We start from the raw sequence: 23,293 nt of genomic DNA, 5'->3' as shown, positions 1-23,293 counted from the left end.
GCTGTACTTGATTGGATGGCCAAGGGAAGCATTTTTGTGCTGGTTCTTTCCCAAACTGCTTGATTTTAAACATTGCTGCAACAGCATGTTTGCTGCCCTCAGTAGTGGGTTTCAGTCTTTTCTTAGTCATTTTTTTAAGAATTTATTGTCTGTTTTCTAAATATGGCCAATTACAAACTAAATAAAATATCTGTTGTTTTTTTTTAAAAAAAAAAAGACGTGTGGCTATAGTTAGAAGCTGACAGATGATCGATGACTTCTTTACTTGCAAATATTGTAACTCTCCTGTTATCCTGTTTCCTACAAGCACTGACTGATATTTCAGAAAGATAGACACGCAGATTCCTGATGCCACTTTGTCAACAGAAGCATTTTCAAGAGACAGTTTGTATAACATTTGATATATTCTTGTTTATATGTTAGCCAGCAAGAATTCTTCTCCTTTTGGAATTATTTTCTAAATATCTGATCTCTGGTATTCATTGGCCGTGATGTCACCTAGACCTGCTCTGAGCAGATTTCAGTGGTGCGGTGATTAAAATGCCTTTATAATTAGGACTGTTCCTATACTGACCTTGTACTGGGGCATGTGGAGGAGGGATAACAGGTGAAAACAGTTATTTCAGCCCTTGACAACAGCTGAAATGCAAAGACATATTCAAGGTTAATGATGTCCTCTATGGTCCCAGCTGCCTTAAATGATTGGAAAATCTTCAGAGATCTCTACATTTTTTAAAGAACCTGAATAGTGTCAAAAATCAGTGGGGAAAATTAGTACAATCTCCAGGAAGAAGTAATTGCTTTTGCATGTTCAGATTATTTTAGTATTTCGTGTAAAATTAATCCAAATGGATATTGTTGAATACTTGCTTCAGTTGCAGAATGGTTAGGGGAAAACAGTGAAAGACAGTGTTTTCAACCACTGCTGTCTAATCACTGGTGTCATAATCTTGTTTTGACTTTTCCTGTTTAAATCTACGTGTTGAGGGGGCTGAAGACATAAGACATCTTACTCCACACTCAGTTCTGAACTTGGACTTCATGCCTTTGTAGGCCTTCCAAAGAGGAGCTGATGACACAAACTTCAAATTGCTGTCTAGTAGTTTCTTTTGACAGATCTTTTTCCCTTGAGTACCTCCCAGGAGCAAAATGTCAGTGTAATTTGATCCTAGCCATGAATAACCGGTTGGCAACCTGCGAGGTCCCTCTTGCTGAACCTTAGGAGCTCTGTGTGTCAAAAACCACTTGGCCTGAAATGCATTAAGATGTCAGGGATGATTATCCTGCTGCATTTCCTATTCATTAATCACAGCTCTGGCTTTCTGAAACCCCTACGCTAGCAATTGCAAACAGGACTGATGTGGGCTTAACCAGCATTCTGAGAAATTTATACACACGAAGTATCACTTTTTTTTTACCTAAATCACAGCACTTTGAAGCAAAACAAATCATCTATTTAGAGCATCTGTACACCTATATCAAATCCTTAGCCTTGTAAGTGGATGCCGAATTGCTTTAAAAAAGCTAGAAGAAAAAGTATAAAAGTCTTTAAAGACATTTTTGAGTCATGACTCCCTTGGTCTACGGCTGATGTGAGAGGGCAATTTAGTCTTTTCCTTGCAAGCTATCTGTTTCCAAAAGAGGTTGCCATCTGACTGTTTGATCCCAACCTTGGAGGTTAATAAGCTAATCTGCTCCTGTAGCCTATGCACAGAGAACCACTTTGGGAACCTGACCAGTGTCTCATGGAAGTAATGTGACTTGGCTTTTTTGACTCACACCATCGTCATGTTTGAGAGCAAGCAAGGCAGAGAAACCCAGTGGTAGGTTTAGAAGGTGCCTGTGTAGAACACATGGAGGGCAGAGCTTGAACAAGCTCTTCTGTTGCTCAAGTGGTCACATCGTGCATAGTCCCCTTGTTCATTTTCCCACATGCTTTATGGTTGGTAACAGTACTAGGGACAATAAGTGACTGCATCTCTTGTATTCCAAAAGAAAAAGCACCAGACTTCAGCCTGTCCCACCCACAGCAGCCCAGGCAGGAGGGCAGAGTCTCTGTTCAAGCACCTGCTTTGTGCAAGGAAGCACAGCAAAGAGTTTTGCAGAACAGCAGCACTGAAGAGACCGGATCAAAGTGGGGAGACCAAAAAATGACCTCTTCTCCATATTGCTTGCAGTGTTTCTCTAATTATTTCTTCCTCTGTGACTCAACAGTAGTGACTAATTCTGCAGTGCCACCATAATGCACACGTGTATTTGAGCACTTGTGTTCATCATGTGCAGTGGGCAAGAGGTAGGGAAGAGCAATAAAGAAGTGAAACAAATGTATTTCATTAGTAATCTAAAGTCCAAAAAAGTACACTTTTTTCTCCCAAATTAGTAAATCCTTTAACATGTTTTTTTGGAACAGACAGGCTCCTTCGGCAGCCTGACCGACCACTTAATTGATCTGCTGAAGTTCAGTGTTCAAAATGTATTTTTCCCTACAAATTGTGACCTGAAAAGAAGTAGCCTCTGCATGAGTGCCTGAGTACATGAAAGTTAGAGCTGGGTGAATAATTCCAGTACATTTTGAGAATGTTGTTATTTTCATCTAGACTTTATTTGGGATATATTTTCCTGTTATTCTAGCTTTCTTGCAAACGAGCTGTTATTAATATGACTATTTGTCTCCCTGGGTGGAAACTACAGGATATGTCCAGCTCAGAGCCTCTGAGAAGGGCAAGTTCCCTTTGTGATTAGCGAAGTGGTGCCTCTCTTGAATTGGACCTTACTTTGCAGAGGGAAAAGATTTTTCCTAAGCTGGATGTCATAAGCACAGATAGGCAGCATTTTTATTATCCACCCAGAGGTGTGTTCCTCTAACAAGCTTCTCCTGTTTCGCTCCCGTACTAGGGATTCATGGATATCGACCTGACCAAATTCAAGGAGAGTGGAGCCAATGTAACCGGCTTCCAGTTGGTGAACTATACGGATGCTGTACCTGCCAGGATCATGCAGCAGTGGAGGAATAATGATGCCAGAGAGCATCCTCGTGTGGACTGGAAGAGGCCAAAGGCAAGTGGTATAAAAAAAAGGGGAAAAAAATTAATTTAGGGTATATCTGGCTCAGTTCAAGTTATGCCCGCCTCTTTTTCATGACACTGAGCTCTTTAATCTCACTCTGAAAACCTGACATTTAATATAATTATGAACATTATCTGTTCCAGATGCCTCAACATTGTCTAAATTTTACTAGGCAGTAGTTGCTGCCTGCTAAGAAATATACAAGTTAGCCTTGTTACCCTCCTCAAAGCCAAGGATTAAATATCTCATAATGTTTAGTATATATATATAAAAAAAAGCCTCATTAGCTCCTTAAACTCTGACTTGTTTACTGCATACCCAGTGACAATGAAGTCTTTCCAGATGTTCTTTCTGAGCATTTCAAATCAGTGTACACAACAGGGGGGAAATACGTTATAATTCCTAACACAGAGAGAAGACTCCAAAGCTGTGAAGGAGAAGATGGAGGGGGGAGGTTTTTTTTTCTATTGGACATTTGAAAACAAATACGCTTGTGACAAATACTTGGCAATAGAAGTGTCAACTTCAGAAGTATTAGCTTAAGAAAGTTGCGAACAAATAAATCAATAGGTGATCATAAGACAAGGAATTAACTCTAATGGTTACTGTTCATGCCAAGAGTTTTACAGTGTTTTTTGTAGAAGTTTCTACTTGAAGAAACTCATCTTTTACAGAATTTTTGCACATTGAAGTGGAGTTCTCTGGTCTCCATCTGTGACCAGAAAGAGTCACTTGTTGCTTGATGTCAAGTATCTCACATTTGCACTGTATAATATATTCTGTAAAGGTTCAGATCAATAATTTTAATTAAACACAAAGACTTGGGTAACAGGTGAATGGCTTTTAAGGCTGAGTCCTCTCCAGGGAGTGGAGCTTTTCCTTCACTCTTCTGCCCTCTGGGAGAGAAGATACCAACTTTCGTGAGTCAAAAGGGCACCAGTCATTACAGGGAACAAGAGGCTGTTGAGCTTCATAGATGGAAGGATGAAAACAGGACAAGCCATCTGAAAAGCTGCTGTGAGGTGAGCCAGTGTAGCATGCCCAAGGTCAGATCACCCTAACAGGCAACGTACAACTCTTCTTCTCTTTCTAGTACACATCAGCGCTAACGTACGACGGGGTCCGGGTGATGGCTGAGGCATTTCAGAACCTGCGGAGGCAGCGGATCGACATCTCCCGTCGCGGCAACGCCGGGGACTGCCTGGCCAACCCCGCCGTGCCCTGGGGACAAGGCATCGACATCCAGAGAGCGCTGCAGCAGGTTGGAAACCCAGCACGTGTGGGCACTGTGGGGATGGCTGGATGGAGCCTGTGGGTGGGGAAGAGGAGTGATTAGCAGCAGAAATGCTCAAACAAATCAGTTGGGATGAGGAACCGATCCTTCCAGATTAAAGCCCAGGTCTCCTAAAGAGTTCGGCGGTGCATCCAGTATGAACTGTTTCTCCTGGTACCACCTGATGTGTCCTTGCCTTCTCTAGTTCCTGTTGAAATTCTGGGGTGGAAAAGCCAAAATGTTATCCCATAAAATCTTTAATCTCTATTTTAATAGTCTTCCCCTTCCCAATAAAGACACCTGCTCAGACCATATTTTTTTGCAGCTCCTTCGACTCTCTGTGAACTCAGCTTCAGTTCCAAACTGCAAATGAAGTTTGAAACCATGAGAATTTTGCCTTATGAGTTGACTGTTGTCAAAATATTCTTAAAGCTCAGATTATAGCTTGTTTCATACTGTGAGGATTTGTAAAATTCTTAATAATAGCCATTTAGATAGCTTATTTCTTAAATCTGATAATCTTGCTTTTTCATCCTGCATAAAAATTTAGATTTTTGAATAAACAAAAAAACTACATGAAACTTACACTGAGAGAGAAAAACAATATACTCTTACCAAAACTTAGAAAAGTAGAACATTCAAATTTTCATAACTTTCAAGACTGTCATTCATTTCTACCATATTTTTTTTCAGATAAAAATAGATGGATTCCTTGAAAATACTGCTAGTTCAGTGTTACTCAAATATAGCTTAGCCCATCTTCATAACTGTGAAGAAGGCAAGAAGAATAAAATTAATTTGGCTAATTCATGTCGTATGTAAATTTCCCCAGGTATTTTGTTTTGATTTGGGTTTGGCTTACTGGTAAACAAAGATTCCTTTAAAACCAAGTCTTGCAGCTGATTTGATTTTATTGCTTGGATTAAATTTCTTTCCAAGCCTGTCATTGACTTTAGGGATGACCTTGAGTAAATCACTGTCATAGCTTCTCCAAACCCTTATAATAAAATCAGTCTCTTTGATGCATTAGGGAGATCGGTTACCTAATAAACATGAAATACTTGGAAGACTTCTGATGAGCAATGAGGTCTCAAGCATTTGCCTTTATTGAATTTATGAGACTAGGATATCAAAATTAGACAGCTAGAAAATAGAACTTTGTATGTGTTGGAAAATATCCTCTGAAGTTTCCTCATCTCTTCACTAAAACAATATCAAATGTCTTAATTTTGGGCAAAGAACATGAAGAGCTCTTTACAAAAGTTAGTTCTTGACCACTAAAAAATTAAAATTTTTAAAAGTTTTGACCAGTTAAGTTGTGATGGTCAAAATAAAGGGCTCTGAACTATATAGTGGAAGAAACCTCCTAGGGAAATTTTAACTATGAATTTAATAATCATCTAGCATTCAGTATTGTGGCAAGAAAGAGGCAGATGGAAATAGATGAACTTATGATTAGATTGAAGGTTTGAGTTATCCTTTCTGTAAAGATTCACAATTAGGCCAATTCTTACAGTTATGCACAGTGTGCTTTCACTTCACCTCTCATGTGCTAATGCATAAGATTTTATAAGCTGTTCAAAAGCAAAAAAGATTCTCTACTTATTTCTACTCAAATGTCTGGAATAAGCTCCTGAATTGCTTTACTTCTGTTTAGTGTAGGAAGGAGTCATGGATGGCAGAAGTAAAGCTGAAAAGCAATTTGAAACATTCTGCAGTTTTTCAAAACCAGAAATCTAACACATTTCAGCAAAATGTGTGCTTCTATTAAAGATAATTACTTCCCCCTTCCTCCACACCCTGGAAAATGCTCACAAAATATTGCTTTAAACCAGCACACTGAGGTTTCAGTCATACTTTGAAAATATTATTATAAATTTGGCAGATTTTTTTTGGAGAGATTTTTTGTTAACATTATTTGGTAACCAAATCTGGTAAGCAGGTAGCTAGTTCCTATCTGCTGACTAACCCTGTAAGCCAGAAGACCACAATAACATCTTCTTCTTTCAGCTCTTCCAGCAAAGAACCACATACCTGTGGCTTAGACACAAATGCATTTAAATGCTCCCTGGCTCCAGTTTAGTGATACTTAGCACTGTTGAAATTAATCCTCCCTGTATTTTGTAGTGATTCAGAGCTCTCAGAGGAGAGTAAATGATGGAAAAGTTGTGCTGCATTCTCCAGCACAGATGGGAGACATCCCCTTTGCCATTTTAGTGCCACATGGTTATCACAAGATTAAAATTTGATTCATTCAGATAGAAGAAACCGGTGGTGTACACTTGCCTTTTAGTTCATATAAAACTACAAAGCAGGAGCATCTGTAGCCTGAGCTTTAGAGTCAGTCGGAACCTGAAGAGAAAAACCAAAAGGCCATGAAAAAAGCAGGCACAGGAATGCTTAAGACAATGGTTCTTTTCTCGTGCATCTAGCTTTTATGGACATGTTGTTTGTTATGAGAAGAGAAAAGCATGTTTCTCCAAATGTCACCAGGAGTAGCTCTTGACTTAAAGAAGCTTCAGAAAATACTGACAGATGTTTGTTTTCATGACAAACCTTTGTGGTAATAGCTAGAGAACAAACAGCTTAAGCAGATTACCAACAGATTTCCTCTGTAGTTATATATCCTCATTTCTTGACCATGGGTCAACTGGGGTTCTCAGAGCACTGAAAAAGGTGTAGAAGCCAATACCTGTTCCCATTTTGCATGTGGGAAGGCTTCAGTTGCAGAGACAACCATTTTGCCTAAAGTCAGTGGAAAGGCTGAGAACAAACCTTTACTTTCCAATCAATCCAGTGTCACAATTACTTCTTCATGGGGCTTTTATACAGACCCAAACTCGTACTCCTCTGCCTTGTTCCCGGGCCCCACGCACCGTATGTGACTCCAGTTGGAAGCTCTTCACACCAGCCTGGGCACTTTTGCAACAACTCAAATGGCCACACTGAAAGGATAAGTTTAGGATGTGGGATGTGATGTTAGCAATGCTCTTCAGCTCGACAGTTATCACCAGATATTTATGATTCAAATTTTCCTATGCAAATCTTATTTACAACACTAAATTGCCAAGTTTTATTAGGCTGGTGCAGAGGTAATTAAATTTGCCTGTTAACTGATGGACTCCTCTCTATTGAAAGGCAGCAGCTGGAACCCGTGGCCATGGTTTCATATTTCCTCCAAACGCAGTTTCTGATTTGAACTGACAAATTCTTTACCAAATCTTGACTCCAGGTTAGATTTAGAGAATACAAACCAAAACAACAAACAAACAAAAAACAACTAGAGGATTTCAGAGCTGATTTAGCTCATTGTCACATCCCAAGAGGTGATGGGCTCACACACATGATCTAACTTTATACATTGCTGACTTCAGTAATAGACCACTAAGTTTTAAGAGAAAGGATTTTTAAAAGAAAGGGTAATTTGAGAGAAAGGCTGTTCATGTGGCCAGGCATGCTGTAGAGCAGGGGTGTCAAACTCATTTTCACTGGGGGTCACATCAGCCTCACAGTTGTCTTCAAAGGGCTGAATGTAATTTTAGGACTGTATAAATGTAACTACTGCTACTATAGAGAGTAAACCTAAGCGAAAGCCTGATGTCAGATAGATGTCCTGTTCCCCTGCATGGATCTGAGACATCACTGTGCTCTCCATCCTTCCTCCCCTCGCCTCTTACTGCTGCTGAATCACCATCATGTGGGATGCTGACCAGTTTTCTCTCCTCATTGATATTTATGTCTTCAAGGTCCGTTTTGAAGGATTGTCTGGCAACGTTCAGTTTAATGAGAAGGGACGGAGGACCAACTACACTCTCCATGTGATTGAGATGAAACATGATGGGATTAGAAAGGTAAAGTAGAGAGCAACGTGCGATCCTGTCTCAGGCACCATCCCAGTGTTAGAGTTATGATGTGGTTAGGTCTGAACAGATATTTCTGTTCGTGGAAGCTTGCATGTGGAGTCACCATGAGTGCATTCCCAGCTCCCTGCATGAGCAAAACCAAGCTCTAGGGAGAATTCATAGTATATTACTAAAAAAATGCAACCTATGGAAGGAGTTATCAAGAGCAACAAGGGCATCTCAGCTGTGGCACAGGAATTTCCAGGATAGTAAAAGCTTGGCCCACTCAGTCCTGGTGTTGGCAGGGCACTTTGGCTCAGGCCCAGCTACAAAACTATCTCTTTTTAGGTCTCCCGCTTTTATTTTCCAAGGATGAGCTAAGGCAGAACCAGGCAGAAGCTGTCTGCTCTAACCAGCAGAGGTGAACCCTTTGTGTTGACCTAATTCTACTACCCTTGATGTGACAAGAGCTTTACCACTACCTGTGTTCTGATAGCTATACAGACAGTTGTGCTGCTCTGGAGTCTTGATCCCTTTCTATATCCTAGGCACTTTGAAAAATCTGGCCTTATTCAGGATGCTGAGCCCTTGAAACATGAATCCTTTTGAAAATCTGTCTCCATGTGCTTATGTCCCACTTTAGATACTACGTATTTGAAGAACAAAGTATATAGCTCAGTTATTCTATCAATAAAGGAGAGCTACTGAATATTTTGGAATAGGACATTCACTGGAATCCCTCTGCATTCCCCCAATCCCCTGAGAAATAAAATACTTGTTTGAAACTAACAAAAATTGTGAATAGTGAAAGTTCTGCATTTACAGCCCCTACTTATGTCTGACAGAGGCCAATGTGAGATCAGAGCTCACCACAGTCAAGTGAAAAGAGACAAATTTCTCATTCAGAAGTAAAAGAAATGTCATTTTGATGACATACGAAGTGATCTTCCTTCTCCCTCTACATGGTATTCATAAGAGGACAAAATGCAGTATTACGTCCAGTTTGGGGTCTGAAGTTCAAGAAGTTGGTGATCTGGAGACAGTCTAGAGGAGAAGAAGTGCAATGGCTAAATGGCTTGATTTTGCTGTGTATTTACTGACAGAAATTAAATTTGTTTGGGAGACATGTACATCACTACCACAGCGCATATTGTGTCTTAGATCTGCAAGGTTAGAGGTGCAAAACAAACACATGTCTGAATTTATGTTGCCCTAGAAGCTCTTTCCTCAGTCTCTGTTCTTTTTTGTCTGTGCAATGAAGAGAGATGAGAAGCCTGTGTAGATTTTTGCTCCTGAGCTGTTATGATCTCTAATCTGCCATCACCAGGCTCCTGGTCGTGCCCTGTGTTAATACCCTTTCCCATTTACTGTGATAAGAAATGCCTTTGACATGAGCAGAGCTCAGGCAACATCATACTTACATGAGGTGATGGAAAACCTCTTATAAAATCAAGCCCTCAAAGTGGATAACCTCAACAACGATCTTCCTAGTGACATTCGGTGGCACTCTGCTCTACCTGCAAGCAGTGATAGATCAGCCCAAATCCCTGATTATTAGTAAGTACAGCTTAACGTGAGAGTTCTTCCCATTCCAACTGTTCAGTTTATTCATAGCCCCAAAATTTTGACATTGGCCAGGCTTCTTGTTTGGTTTTTTTTGTTTGGTTTTTTTTTTTTGTTATTGTTGTTGTTGGTTGGTTGGTTTTTTCCAATTCAAATTTTCATTTTCTTGATTTTTTTTTTTTTTGGTCCTATTGTCTCAAGATGTCCAAAGAGTCAGTCCTACGTTCATGAAGGCTTTCAGCTGCAGGACAGCATTTTATTGTCTTGTAGCCTCTGGATGTGCAGCAGGCATACTCACCATTAGAAAAATATTCAGAAGTCACATGTGGAAGTGTGAGCTCTTGGCATAGGGATGAGGCAGGGCATTGCAATAATGCCCCAGTACCCTGTGCCAAATGTCTTCACATGCACAAAAGCACTCTGCTGCTGTGGCGTATCACGTACATTATTTTCAGGCTGGAGGTATGGTGGGAGTTACTGGTCCCCCCAGCAAAAGACATGAAGAATCAGGAGAGGGGACCTCTGGTTGGGTAGGAACATAGAGAGCGAGCTGACCCTGCTCAGATGACCCTGTTACCGTATCTTGGTTAATATTACAAAGAGATATCAATACTCTGGATTTGTGTTCGGCAGATTGGTTATTGGAATGAAGATGAGAAACTTGTTCCAGCAGCCATAGATACTCAAAGTGGCAACGAGTCTACAAGCCTCCAGAACAGGACTTACATAGTCACAACTATCCTAGTAAGTGCTGTGACTTCTATCCCAGTTCTCCCTCTCTCTCGTCTCCCTGATGTTCATACTCCCTCTTCCCCCTCATGTGCCCTCCTTTGTACTGTATCATTTTTATAACAGCAATAATAATAATAATAACAGCACTTACTGTTTCCTGTGGGTCCATAAAGGTATCTGAAAATTACTGTGGCTAATTAAATAGGTATTAAAGAGCTCTCATGCTTAAGTGTAGAAAACACAAAAGATTATGACAAGATAGTAGAGACATCAGCATAGGTAAATTAGGAACATTATACCTGCACTTTGTATTTAACCTACAGAATGGGTGCTGTAATTTGGGGAAGGATAAGCTGTATTGTGCAGAGAAGCTGAATCATAGCTTTAAAAACAAATCTCCACTGTAATCACAAAGGAATAATAGGTACCCCATAATGTATGGTATCATGTATTGTGTCATTATATACTCTTACCCTGCAGAAACCTGGATTTTTACTAACCTGTTTGTTGAATACTTACTGTGAGTCTACAGGGAAGACACAATACCCAAATGAGTTAAATATCTTAAGGCTCCCTCCCGTCCAGCGGATCTGAATCTGCCTGTGCCCACTTAGGCAGACATGCCTTTAAAAATTTACAGCTCAAATGCACTAAATAAACATTGCAGAATGGCAGTGAAAAGTTTGTTGCCCAAATTTTCCCAGCTACTCTATTCCCCTCAGGTCCATTACTGCAGAGGCTTCACACGGTTTCTGCACGAATAAATAGAAAATGCCACAATAAAAATCACACTTCATGCCTTCTAAAATAAGCCCATTGGTACAGGAACACAAAGCAAGAGCTTTGCAAGAGGACCAGAAGCTGCACACTGGGCTCTAGTCTGAGCCCCTGATGTTTATCTCTAGAATGTGGAACGTGGCTCAGTATTGGTCTTCTCTGTGCCAGGAAGACCCATATGTGATGCTCAAGAAGAACGCCAACCAGTTTGAAGGCAATGAGAGGTATGAAGGCTACTGTGTGGAGCTCGCTGCTGAGATCGCAAAGCACGTTGGCTACCACTACAGGCTGGAGATTGTCAGAGATGGCAAGTACGGAGCCAGGGACCCTGACACCAAAACGTGGAATGGCATGGTGGGAGAACTTGTTTATGGGGTGAGTTTCGAGCCTTGTCCATTGTCTTTAGCTCTTGGTGCTTGAGAACACCTTCAAGTCCTAGAGTATAAAAGAGCCAACCCTAGAGTAAAAAGGAGCCCTGCTGTCTGTCAGCCTGAGCTGTCTTGAGAACTGAACCTCTGAAAATGCAATTAATCAGCCCAAGTAAAACATTTTAATTTAGGGAAGGGCAGCACATTTTGTGCCTACGGAAATGGCAAAATATTTTTTTTTCCTTCTATTTTAGAAGAACAAGTATTGGAAGGTCAAACTTTCTCATGGGTAAAATCTCCAAATTCTACTCTTATTTATATTTGCATGATAATGGAAGAATGAAAGAAGGATAAGATTTCAAACAGCATATGACTAGTGAACAGTAGGACTAGACTACTTCTGTCTAACCACTCATTTCCGTCATCTCAGCTATATACCCGCACCCTGCACTCCTAAACCTGGTTCAATCTGGTAGTTCACGATCAGTGGTGTTTAGGTCACGCTTCAGAGGGGTCTAATTTTCTCTTACAGGGAAAAGGGAAATGAGTGTAGAGTCTCTGTGTCACTGTGTTGGAGCTGGGGATGATCTGTCTCCCCCTGGTAGCTCCACAATATATGCCCACAGTCATTTAAATGCATTTCCCTTTTCATTTCCAAGACGGATTGTAAAATAAGTGGAGAGTACACATCAGTGTCACTGGAACACTTTTCTTCTTCTCCTGCATCAGTTATGCAATCAAAAAGCAGTTCCTGATGGAAGTAAACATCCTGGCATCCTTTTTCAGGTGATTGGCCTTTTCTTGCCGCTTTTGATGTCTGGATGATAAAGCTCTTTTAGGAAAAATCATCTGCATCAGACTGTGACATCAGTGGATAAATCAGACAAGAAGTGCTAGGTGGCTGCAAAAAGAAAATGTTGTGATTTCAAAATGGAGCTGGTAATCAGTAGTGATAAAATGGAAATAATCCACCAATATTATGGGCTACCCCTTTTTAACATTTCTCTTGCAGCTGGTTTTGTCTGATTTCTTCTGAGATAGCAGAGATAAACAGAGATCAAAAGAACATGAACTGGAGTTAGTAGATATATTTTATGCCCAGAATGCAAATCTCTTTTCTGTCTCTCCTTTTCAGAGGGCGGATGTGGCTGTGGCACCATTAACCATCACTCTGGTTCGAGAAGAAGTTATAGACTTTTCCAAACCGTTCATGAGCTTAGGTATATCTATCATGATAAAAAAACCTCAGAAGTCCAAACCAGGAGTCTTTTCCTTTCTGGATCCTTTGGCTTACGAGATATGGATGTGCATTGTTTTTGCCTACATTGGAGTGAGCGTTGTCCTCTTCCTGGTGAGTCGCTTCAGCCCTTACGAGTGGCACACTGAGGAATTTGAGGAAGGACGGGACCAGCCGGCCAATGACCAGACAAATGAGTTTGGGATATTCAACAGTCTCTGGTTCTCCCTAGGAGCTTTCATGCAGCAAGGATGTGATATTTCTCCAAGGTGGGTTGCCTTCCCCAATGAAACTTCTTCCAGTTCGCGTGGTTTAATCTTTCTGCATGCTTTGAAGATGACCAGGTTCTTCTTTGACCTTCCTTCCTGGACCATGGTGTATTTTTGTGAATGAGTTACAGATTCAGAAAGGATCTAAGTGTTCGCAGCTCTCACAGCTGTGACCTTGAGACCTCTAACTTGGGACCATAAAAACACCATTCTGAATTTATCCTAGGGAGTTCTTTTGAGGGAATTTACAGAAATGCAAATAAGATTTTCTAAAGCCACTCAATTGCAATCAATTTTTATCAGTCGTTTGTTTGGTGGCTGCTAGAAACAAGATCATTCTAGCACTATAGAGAAGCTATAAAATTCCAGTAAAGTAGGGAGAAATCATATGGTAGATGCCCAGTGAAAAGCTGCACCGTTTATGCCAAAGATTATGGAGGACACTGAGTAGCTTTAGGTATTATTGGCTTTTAGAAAGGTTAGAGAAGTACTGAGTTTAGTAAACTTCTGATTTAGTAGGACCCAAAGTCCAAAGGATTCCTAAAGGGACTTTTGGTGGACACATTTATTCTCTATAAATTAATGACTCTTGTGGTTACTTTTAGAAAATCTTTGTTGGAAAAGCTGGCACGGTACCAGGTGGCTGGAAAACTGCATGAAATGTAGAATATGTAAATCTGTGATAGAGACACAAGCAGAGAGGTATTTGAAAATACTGTCTGGGAATACCTCCTTCATTTTTGAGAGCTGTGTTCCCACAAATCTAATGACCGAGATTTTGCCTACTGCAGGAGCCCATGATACGCATAACTTCTCAGTTTCTTGCTCATACAGAGATGTTCAAAAGAAAAGAAAAATAATTATAAGCATAAGAACGAAATAGTTGTGTGGATCTGATAGATTTTCTTATTTATTTTCATGAGTAATATGTCCAGTAAGTAATGTATGTAATAGCTGAGGGATCTCCCTTGTGTTATGTGTATATTCACATGAGGCAGGACCAGAGGTGAGCCAGGGATGAGGTTTTTGACACCTCCAGTATTTTGTGTCCAGGGCAGATGTACTTAAGGGTTTGTGAGGTTGAAAAAGGGTTAACAACCTGTGTCTTGGGAATGTGGATCATATGTGCCCATCGCTCCCAATAGGTCTGCTCTGGATGTTGGCTGGAGGGAGGGCATGTGGACAGGGCAAGCACCAAAATCACTAGATCCTACAGGGCACCAGTCTTGTTCACCCTCTCCACAGCTCTGAGAGGCATGCTTGTCCCACATTAGGCTAAGAACATTTTTAGCCAGATTTGACTCAAACCAGAGGTACTGCCAGTCATGAGAATGAATTTACAGGAAGTATATGCATTTTCTGCATGTACACACCATGGTGACATCTGAAGTGATGCTCTGATAAAAGCAGGCAGCAAGGAGACCTTTTGTTTTTATTTTCTCTCCATCCTTTCTTTCTGGGCTTTGTCTCCCTTTTCTTCAAGGGACATTTCAGCAGATGTACATGTGTTGTGGGTCAACACAGTAGGCAGACGTTAATTTCCCACATGCTGGGATGGCATCAGAGCTTGGGGAGTCAGAAGAAGGCACAAGCCCATCGGCACGTGGGGTTGACACTGTGCAGCTCTGCACAGCTCCCATGGGATGGGGGGGGAGCCAGGCACCAGCTTAGTGGTCATGGGCCAATTTGTCCAAATATTAATGAGTTTGGGACATCAGGGCAATAAAAGCTTGCAGGGCGTTATGATAGTGACAGCTTTTATGAATATGTTTTATCATCTGATCATTGATCAGTAGGAATCCAGCTGAAGCATTCAGAAAGTCTTCCCAGCAAAAGGAATTTCAGCTTCAGCACTGTCTGATAACACAGCTTTGTGTGTTGGGATCAGGTTATTGCCATTTTCAGTCTCATTGTTGTTCCTGTCATCATTATTCTTATTTAGGAACGGTAATGTCTTCCTTTGGCTATTGCAATAGCCAGTTTCTGTTCCAAAGAGGAGTACGGCAAGGTGAAAAGCTGAGACTTTGCGGAATAGCAAATTTGGAAATGTCTTTGATAAAAAGTGTCAGGAGATCAGTGGTTTTGATCCAAACAACAAGATTTGCTCTCGCTAAACAACATGCTTTGAATCATCATTTCAAAGTGGTTTATTTTGCTTTGAAATGGGAAATGAGAATGATTCTGTCATTGTTATTTTAATGTTGTTAATTTGATCACCCTGATAATGAAAATTATGATTTCATTGACATGACTATTATCCCATAGAGCATAACAGCACTTTTGGACTACACATATCTACTAGAAGAGAAAATTTGAAAGATGAAATGTGGGAATTATTATAACTCCCAGTACTCTGTGTACAGCTCCTTGAGATGGTTATAAGTGGAGGGGGACATTTGTGTGAAATCTGAAAGCAAGGAGAAAGCAGAAGAGTGAGAATTTCTGTAGGACGTTGTTGTACAGAAAGACTGAGCGCTTGCCATGTTTCACGTGCATTTTTCACACAAACCTAGTGCAGGATTTTTGTGACACATCACTTTAGGAATAAATGCCTGGTATAGTGACAATGTGGGCAGGTGGGGATCTGCTCTATTCCAATATATTTCCTATATGGTTGCTTCTAAACTTATCACTACAATCTCTCAGCATCTCCCCAATAATATATTAACCAACATAAATAGCTTCTGTTATACATCTGTTCTGTCACTCTCTCCCTAGCAGAAAGGAACAAGTGCAGGGGTGTATTTTGTTTTTGTAGAGGTTTTGGTTTGTTTATTTCACTTTTGTTTTGGGAAATAGTTGGAGAAATTTGTCTGGAGGGTTGGTTTTGGTTTTGTTTTGTTTTTTTCCAGAGCATGTTTGTTTTAAGTGCTTATGCCACTATGTATTTATCATAAAAAACATGTAAGATCAAAACTGCCGACACATCGCTCAGCACAGCAGGTGGTGAGGGAGGTTTGCAGCAGCTCCCTGCCCTTGTAAATGTGTGTTCCTCAGTCTCAGACCAGTCCCCAGGGAACTTTGGTCTCCCACAGAGACAAAAAATTTGCTTTTGAAGGAAAGTAGTGTCCTTTTTAAGGACAGACTTACCAGCCAGTACTTTAATCAGGTTTTTAAGTATGCTGGTTGCAACCTACCAAGCACTTTAAAGATACACTGTGAATTTGATATCCTGCAGATGGCCAAGACAGAGCGTAGCTGTGGGTTTTGGGCTTTTGGCCTCTTCTCCTGAGTCAGGCATGGTGCTGACTTATGTTCTGAAAGTTCTGAAGCCTTCATGTCTGAGCATAGACAAGGATGAGTGTGACAAAGGCCAGATGGTAACCAGTTGTGTAGAGTCCCAGCAGGAGCTGGTGGCAATCTGTGTTGTGCTTTCGGATGCTGCTGTATGAGCATGAGCAAGGAATCCATCCCTCCTAAGCCATAAGTGGAATGACTCAACTGTGGGTATGTAGCTTTGACAAAAGGAGGCTGTGAGCTCTTGGACGTTTCCCACCGGAGTGAGCGATCCCCCTTCTGCTCCATCACTGACCATTGGACATGGTTCTGTCACTGCCACCTGGGCTAATTTGTCCTGGTTGAGGTGAGATGGTCCCTGTCATTGCCCTTAAAGTCTGTGCATTCAAAGTACTGGCTGAAACGTGGCAGAGTAAGAGAAAAGTAACGTGGAGTTTCTAGTAGTTCATTGTACATAGTAATGGGCAGAAATCAGCGAAGTCTGAAATGAGCCATAAACCATTAGACTTTACAAAGTGCCACTGTAACTTCAGAAAACAGTCATGAAATTACAAAAGCGCTCGTTAAATGTGAAATACAGACCCAAAAAGGAGATTCTCAGAGTGGTAATAAATATCCCACAGCCAACTGTGAGACCCTGCAGCAAGAGAAATGTGAAGTAAATATGACTCACATTGTACCATTTTTCAGAAATGTAATTTGATAAATTGTCTTCAGAGCTTAAAATAACCCCAGCGTACAGCAGCTGTGGGGACTGAGACCTCGCTAACATACAGCACATTGCTGCCATTTCACACTCAGGATGGACCTGAGGCTTTTGAGACTCATGAGACATCTGGGCTTCCCAGCCTCTCCAGCAGCAAAACGAAGCATTTGAATTTTTCATCTGCCCCATCATTTTCTACAAAATAAATTATTTGATAGTTGTGAACAGGATAAAAAAAGCAAGGAGCAAGATATATACTTTTGTTTCAGCTTGCATCTTGATCTTCTCTTTTTTGTTATCTTAAAATTCATTGCTTCATGTGGTTTACATCCGAAAGATGCTTCCTGTATATCGGAGGCTATTAAATTTGATCCATTTACTCTTCCTGTGAGTCAGAAAACTTATGTTTGACTAAAATGAAATACATTTGGCTAAAATATATGTTCCAGAAAGGCATTTATTCTTCCTATGAAGGTACTGTGAGATAGAATATACCATAAGAATATACACAGTTTATCTCAGTGGAGTGTCTATGGGAGTCTTGTCCCCACTGGAGTTGGACAGGTTGGACACAGTGTCACCCAGTAAATACAGCCAGGCTTTGAGCCCTGCCAGAGAAAAATTAAACAGACATCTCAAAAAATAAACCTAGCTTCATGGAGGCTCTCTTTATACTGTGTTGTGGAAACAAAACGCATGTATTTTGGATTCAGATCAAAACATGCCATGAGTAGAAGGGAAATGTATAGTCATGTAATGACATGATAGGATATCATGTCATGATACCTGGACAACACAGCTTGAAATTGCTCATTATAATCTGCATGATTGAGAACAGAGTTGGAGAGGTGACCGTGTCAACCTGAACTGGAAGTGAAGTGATGAATGAAGTTTTCATCACTGCTCACATCTGGGAGAGAGACAGGTGTGAGAGAGGACATTTGGAGATCCTCAGCAGGGATGCACGAGCAGAAAGAGAGTCTGTGCTGGTCTGTGCATGTTGGCACAGGGGAGCACTGTGGGGAGATGTTTGAGCCACACTTGTGTTGCTTAAAGACTGTGGGGTTTTACTGTGTGCACGGAGACGTGGTGCCAGATGCGATCCACCCTTCAGATAAGGAGTTAAATGGGGCTTACCTTGCTTGCAGAGTCCAGACCTGGAGCCGGTGCCCATGCGGTGGCACGTGCAGAGCAGCGTCCCCTCAGCTGGGGGAAAACCTGCTGCTTAGCAAGGTTTGCTCACAGAGGTGATGAGCAAATGCACTCTGAGGTGGGAAGGAGAGAGATAAATGCTGGCTGCTATCCAGTTGATAGATACAATCGATTATTTATAGGCATCTTGTGGGCATCGCTACTTGGTTTTTAGTGACATGGAAAGTGTGCGCTCTGGCTGATCTGTCTGATGTGTAGCTGGGCTGCTAGTTCACTGCACTTCTTTGCAGGTTTTCTGTTGCACTCAGTAATAGCAGTTTGTCTGCAGAAGAGTAAGTATAGTATTTATTATGTACCTGTAATTAATGCTAAACATTTTCTTCTGCTGTTTTTCCTGTTTATTTACATTTCCTTTTAGATCAATTGAAAAAAAATCACAGGAGACTTAAGCTGTAGAGCTGTTGGAAATAACTGCAAAATTGCTCCACAAGTTGTTGAGGTTTTCTTTCCTAAACCAGCCTCTAGAGCGTTTGAAAAATAACAGCACTTTTAAATTTCGTCAAGATGTTCCTAGTACTGGAAGATTTTCTCCAGTTTTAGACAAGATCTAAATCAGAAATTGCTTAGGACAAAAATTGTCTTTTTTTAGTGAGAGGTTTGATTTGGGTTGTTTCAAGGAAATTATTTCTGTTCTGTCCTTTGTTAACTTACATTTGCAGGGTACTTATTTTGCTAAAAATTTAGAATTAGGGAAATGAGAACCAGCTGCATTTAGCAATTAAAAGGTTTTTAATTCCTTCCTGAAATGAGGGCTGAGCCTCCGTGTTTATTTGGTGACTCTTCTTGATTTTGGGAGGCGTCTTCTCCAACACTCCGAGCATCTGCCTGTCCTTTTGGCCTGAGGCGCCGTTCTGCTGCCATCCTCACCATACCCATTATAACCTTAACTTGTTCTGGAGAGTCCCTGGAGAGCTGTGCAAGGCCTCCCAAGGCAGGAGTCCCACAAGCAATGAGAAAAGATTTGTGCTTTTTGTTTTCCTGGCACTGTTTGCACAGGGTCTGGTGTGACTGGCAGGGCTCACTAAAGCCTCTCTGGTGACATTGCAGAGAATGTGCTCGCTCCTACAGACCAGGTTGTTGACCACCAATTGGATTCATTATGCAGTCTCAAGCAAAGGGCGTATTTTTGCAATGAAGGAAGCATCAGTTTGCCGTTTCCTTGATGAACACGTGCAACTCATGCTGGGTCTGCCCTGGGGGACAAGGCAGCCAAGCCAGGCTGGGAGCAAGGTTGGTTCAGAATCCTTCCTACTCCTGAATCCAGGACGCTTGAAGGTTTGTCCATGGGGACAAAGCTCAGGACCATTCATTTCTGGCAGTTTGCTTGAACTGGTGAGCTGAGGTTGGTCTTTAAGAATAAAAGTAAAACATTAGGATTTCATCTTTTGGAAAAGTCTTTTAAGTGTACCAAATGATTTTGCAATTATCTCTACCTGGCCAAATTAATTATATCTAGGGAGAGGAAATTCAGGTCACAGGGTAACAGCAGTACTTGCAAATCACCAGGAACTGATGACCACACTTATTTCTGAAACGCATTTAACCAGAGAAAGTGACTCACCGGAGGAGCAGCTTGACAAATCGCACAATATCTACCTAAACAGTCCCCTTTGGAGCTTGTGCACTTCCATGGCAACCAAAATGTGGCAGCCAGGGGAAAATGGAAATTCTGTAAAAATAGTCATCCTTGCTATGCTCTTTTTCATTTGGAAAAAATTAGCATTAGGATACAGAGGACTCAGGGGAAGGAAATAACTGAGAGAGCATTATTGGGAAAATACCATTTCATCTGTAAAGGAAAAATGAGTCTTTTAAATTTCCATAGTACGCCATCCGAAAATTTCAAATTGCTGCAGAGGTAGCGAGTGTTTCCTCCACTGATCTCTAAGCCACTTCCTCGGGATGGTTCCATATCAGGCATATCTAGTCACTCTTCCACAGTTCTGACTTCAGGCCTTTACCATTGATGTCGCTGCGGGGGGGCAGCAAGAAATTTGCTCCTATCTGAGTGACAGATTTACTAATCATTCCACCAGCTGTGTTTAAAATAAGAAGTCAAACACTTGAACCAAAAGCAGATTTATTAAGCTAAAAATATATTTATGATCTCTCTATTCAGGACTAAATACATATTCCTCGTATTTTTGATTGAAAGCAAAGTTAAAAATAGCGGAGGGGCACAGAAAGTGCATTGCCTGATTTTTTAATCTAGTGGGAAGTTTTATTAGGACATCCATGATGTGGAAGTGGCACACGTGCTGCCTGTGGTGCTGGTGCTGTGCTCTGGCTCAGGATGGTGAGTGGCACCAGGGATGCCTCTGAGATTCACAGCCTTCTCTGTGACTCTGTCCGGAGACCTTCTGAGGCTCCAGGGACTCCCCATTATACTGTACTTGGTGATTTTCAACCAGTAGGAGAAACACAGCTTCTCCTTTCAGTTTTGTCCCTCGGGATAACCTGTTATCAGTCGACTCAGCTGGGGTCTGACACCCTCCGAGCTGCATTCAGGGCTGCGCATGGCTGTGTGTTTCCTAATAGCTGTGTCGGTTGCCAAGTGTTTCTGTCACAGAATAAGGGCTGTGAGGAGCTGAAGGACCTCTGTGTCCCCAAAGTGGTGTCCTCTGTGAGGCCGCTTGTCACACGCTGCTTTAATGTTGGCACTCCAGAAAAACACTGTAGCTAAGATGGGAAGCCCTCAGCATGTTTTCACAGGGAAGCCCCGCTTAAATAACTTGTCCATATGCTGTACATCACTTTTACCAGCACTAAGATAACATGTGCAGGCTGCCTGGATACACAGTCCAATGAGCATTGAACTCCTCAATTCAAATTGTTCTGGCTCGCAACACACAGAGCATCCACAGCTGCTCTCTGTTAGTTTGATCCCTAGAGCTGCCCAAAACCTTACGGCCTTCCACTGGGAGGCTCAGAGTACTTCTCTTATTCCACTGGAGTTTGGGATTTATTATACCTATTCTGCTTTTGTCCCAGATTTCATCCCAACTACTCGTTGTGGTAACTGGGGAAGCACCAATACCTTTTTTTTCACAAGTTCAGCAATGCATACATACAGTGAGCAATAAGCATTGTATAATAACACCCCAAAACAGCGAACAGGCAAATACAAGTTTATTGAAATATGACAGAGGTGCTAGGGTGTACATTGTGAAAAGCTTGATGAAGCTGGGTAATTGGGAAAAGCAAATGTGGGACATGCTAAGAAATAGGGACAAAAGACGTGCTGTGCTTGGACAGGGTCTGGAGTTGGAGGAGGCAGAGCAGGGAGTCAGCTTTGAAGTTCTCCGTGATGGTGTCTTGGTCTTCTTTCTGTTTTCAGTTGGATCAAAGGAACAGGTGACAGCTGGGGGCCACCTGATTGATGTAATCAAATGGTAGGAAAGGGCATAGAGCTGATGCACACACCCCTTTCTTTAACCAGTAGCATACTTTATGGCATTCAATCTATTTAATAAAATCATCCAGTAATTCTGATTAATGCCTACCCAGAAGAGTTGCTGCTTACCCTTAGATTCAAAGGCTAAGCAGCAATAATCCAATCATGGTAATCATAACTTACTACTTTGATCTTCAGATAAAAGAGCCTATAGAAGTGCAAAAATGTTACATCACCGTTATTTGGACAACTTCAAAGCATGTTATATATATTAATTGAATGCTCTTAACACAGTCTGCTGAGAAGGAATAGGAGGCAAATGTGTGAACAGTGGAGGAGAAAGGAAGAGGGGAGAAGGTGAGTCTTCATATGGTGAAAAGGGAAAAGCAGTAAAAATAAGTACCTGTACACTGTGGATAGGTGTGGGATGTGAAGAGGGGTCCGTGAGGGCCCAGCTACAGGAATAAAGCATAGGGGATGCTCTCCCATAGGGGGAAATTTTCTCTCTCATTTCTTGAAGCTCTCAATAGGAGGAAATACCTCAGGCTGCAGAGTGGCAAATAAAGGGAGGAGGCAGCTTTTCATCTCAACAGTGCTTTCAAAGCCTTCAAAAATTAAAAAAATCACCCAGTGTATCTTAGCAGGTGAAACAGAGGCAGCAGAAACACCAAATACGTGTTTTTTTCCACAGTTTGGGGGTTTTAATGTTGAAAGACATGCACTCGTGTGCACACAGAGTTCTCCTAAAAAACATTGGCTGGGGAGACCAGACTCATTCTTCATGACTTCTACAAGGGACACAGTATGCCCTTGTAGAAAAAAGAAAGGCTTGAAAATGAAAATAGAGAAAACACAACTTGTACAATCTCAGTGAGGGATCACATTTTAAATCAGAAATGAGAGGGAAAAGTAAGGGAATATTTGAGAATATTGCTCAGAGTGCAAATCTTACAGTGCAAAAAAATACTCTCCTTCCAGAAAACCCCTTTCTCTCATCAAACTGGGAAATCTGACAAAAGACAGACCAAAAAATCAACCAAGGCAAGGTGCCCTGGAAGAAGTCTGAACTGCGTTATTGTAACATTGCCCAGAAGTCTCAGAAATGGAGCTCTAAATTGTAAGCACATGTAAATGACTAAAGAGGATCTTGGAAAAATGAAGAAATGGTAGCATATAATCCAAAATATATTAAATCTTTGGGGAGAAAAAAAAGCTTTTTCATCAAGCAGACTTTGAAGAAGAGACTGAGGGAGAGCATAGGAAATCTAGCAACACAGCAAAGGACATCAGCACAATAGGCCATTATTTAAAAAGAAGGATGAGTGCTGTTAAATTTGGGGCCACTTGAGGCTGAGGGAAGTTCCTGAGTAATGAATCTCCTGGGGTGCTCCAGCGAGTGCTTCTGACAAAATTTTATGCTTGACACCTTGTGAGTTTTTCTCAGCAAAGCGAATAAATGTCACCAAAGTGAGAGAAATATGTGAAGAGCCTTTTTTTTACAGTGAAACTTTTTGCTCAAAGGCACGAAGAGTTGGGTATTTTTTTTTCCGTGTCGCAAAAGCTGGCAAAACTGCTGAAGAGGGATGATTTTGCCTTTCACCAGAGCTGCCTGAAGTG

General features: G+C 41.3%; 1 protein-coding gene across 4 annotated transcripts in view; it reads left to right on the top strand.

Annotated features, from left to right (window-relative positions):
* Positions 1-23,293, top strand: part of GRIA1 (glutamate ionotropic receptor AMPA type subunit 1) — a gene marked incomplete at both ends in the record, with an annotated part of 120,991 nt that overhangs the window by 72,827 nt on the left and 24,871 nt on the right. For 3 of the 4 annotated variants that reach the window (XM_080353600.1, XM_080353597.1, XM_080353598.1), the window contains 6 exons: positions 2,896-3,057; positions 4,160-4,327; positions 8,086-8,190; positions 10,378-10,488; positions 11,422-11,628; positions 12,757-13,127. In XM_080353600.1, coding sequence (XP_080209726.1) covers positions 2,896-3,057; positions 4,160-4,327; positions 8,086-8,190; positions 10,378-10,488; positions 11,422-11,628; positions 12,757-13,127 — 1,124 coding nt within the window. The remainder of the gene's footprint in view (positions 1-2,895; positions 3,058-4,159; positions 4,328-8,085; positions 8,191-10,377; positions 10,489-11,421; positions 11,629-12,756; positions 13,128-23,293) is intronic. The other variant, XM_080353599.1, reaches the window with a different exon arrangement.

The sequence above is a fragment of the Nesoenas mayeri genome (genome assembly GCF_963082525.1).
Source record: "Nesoenas mayeri genome assembly, chromosome: 14".
Lineage (NCBI taxonomy): Eukaryota > Metazoa > Chordata > Aves > Columbiformes > Columbidae > Nesoenas > Nesoenas mayeri.
The sequence above is the reverse complement of the archived record's forward strand: the minus strand, read 5'-3'. Positions and strand labels throughout refer to the sequence as shown.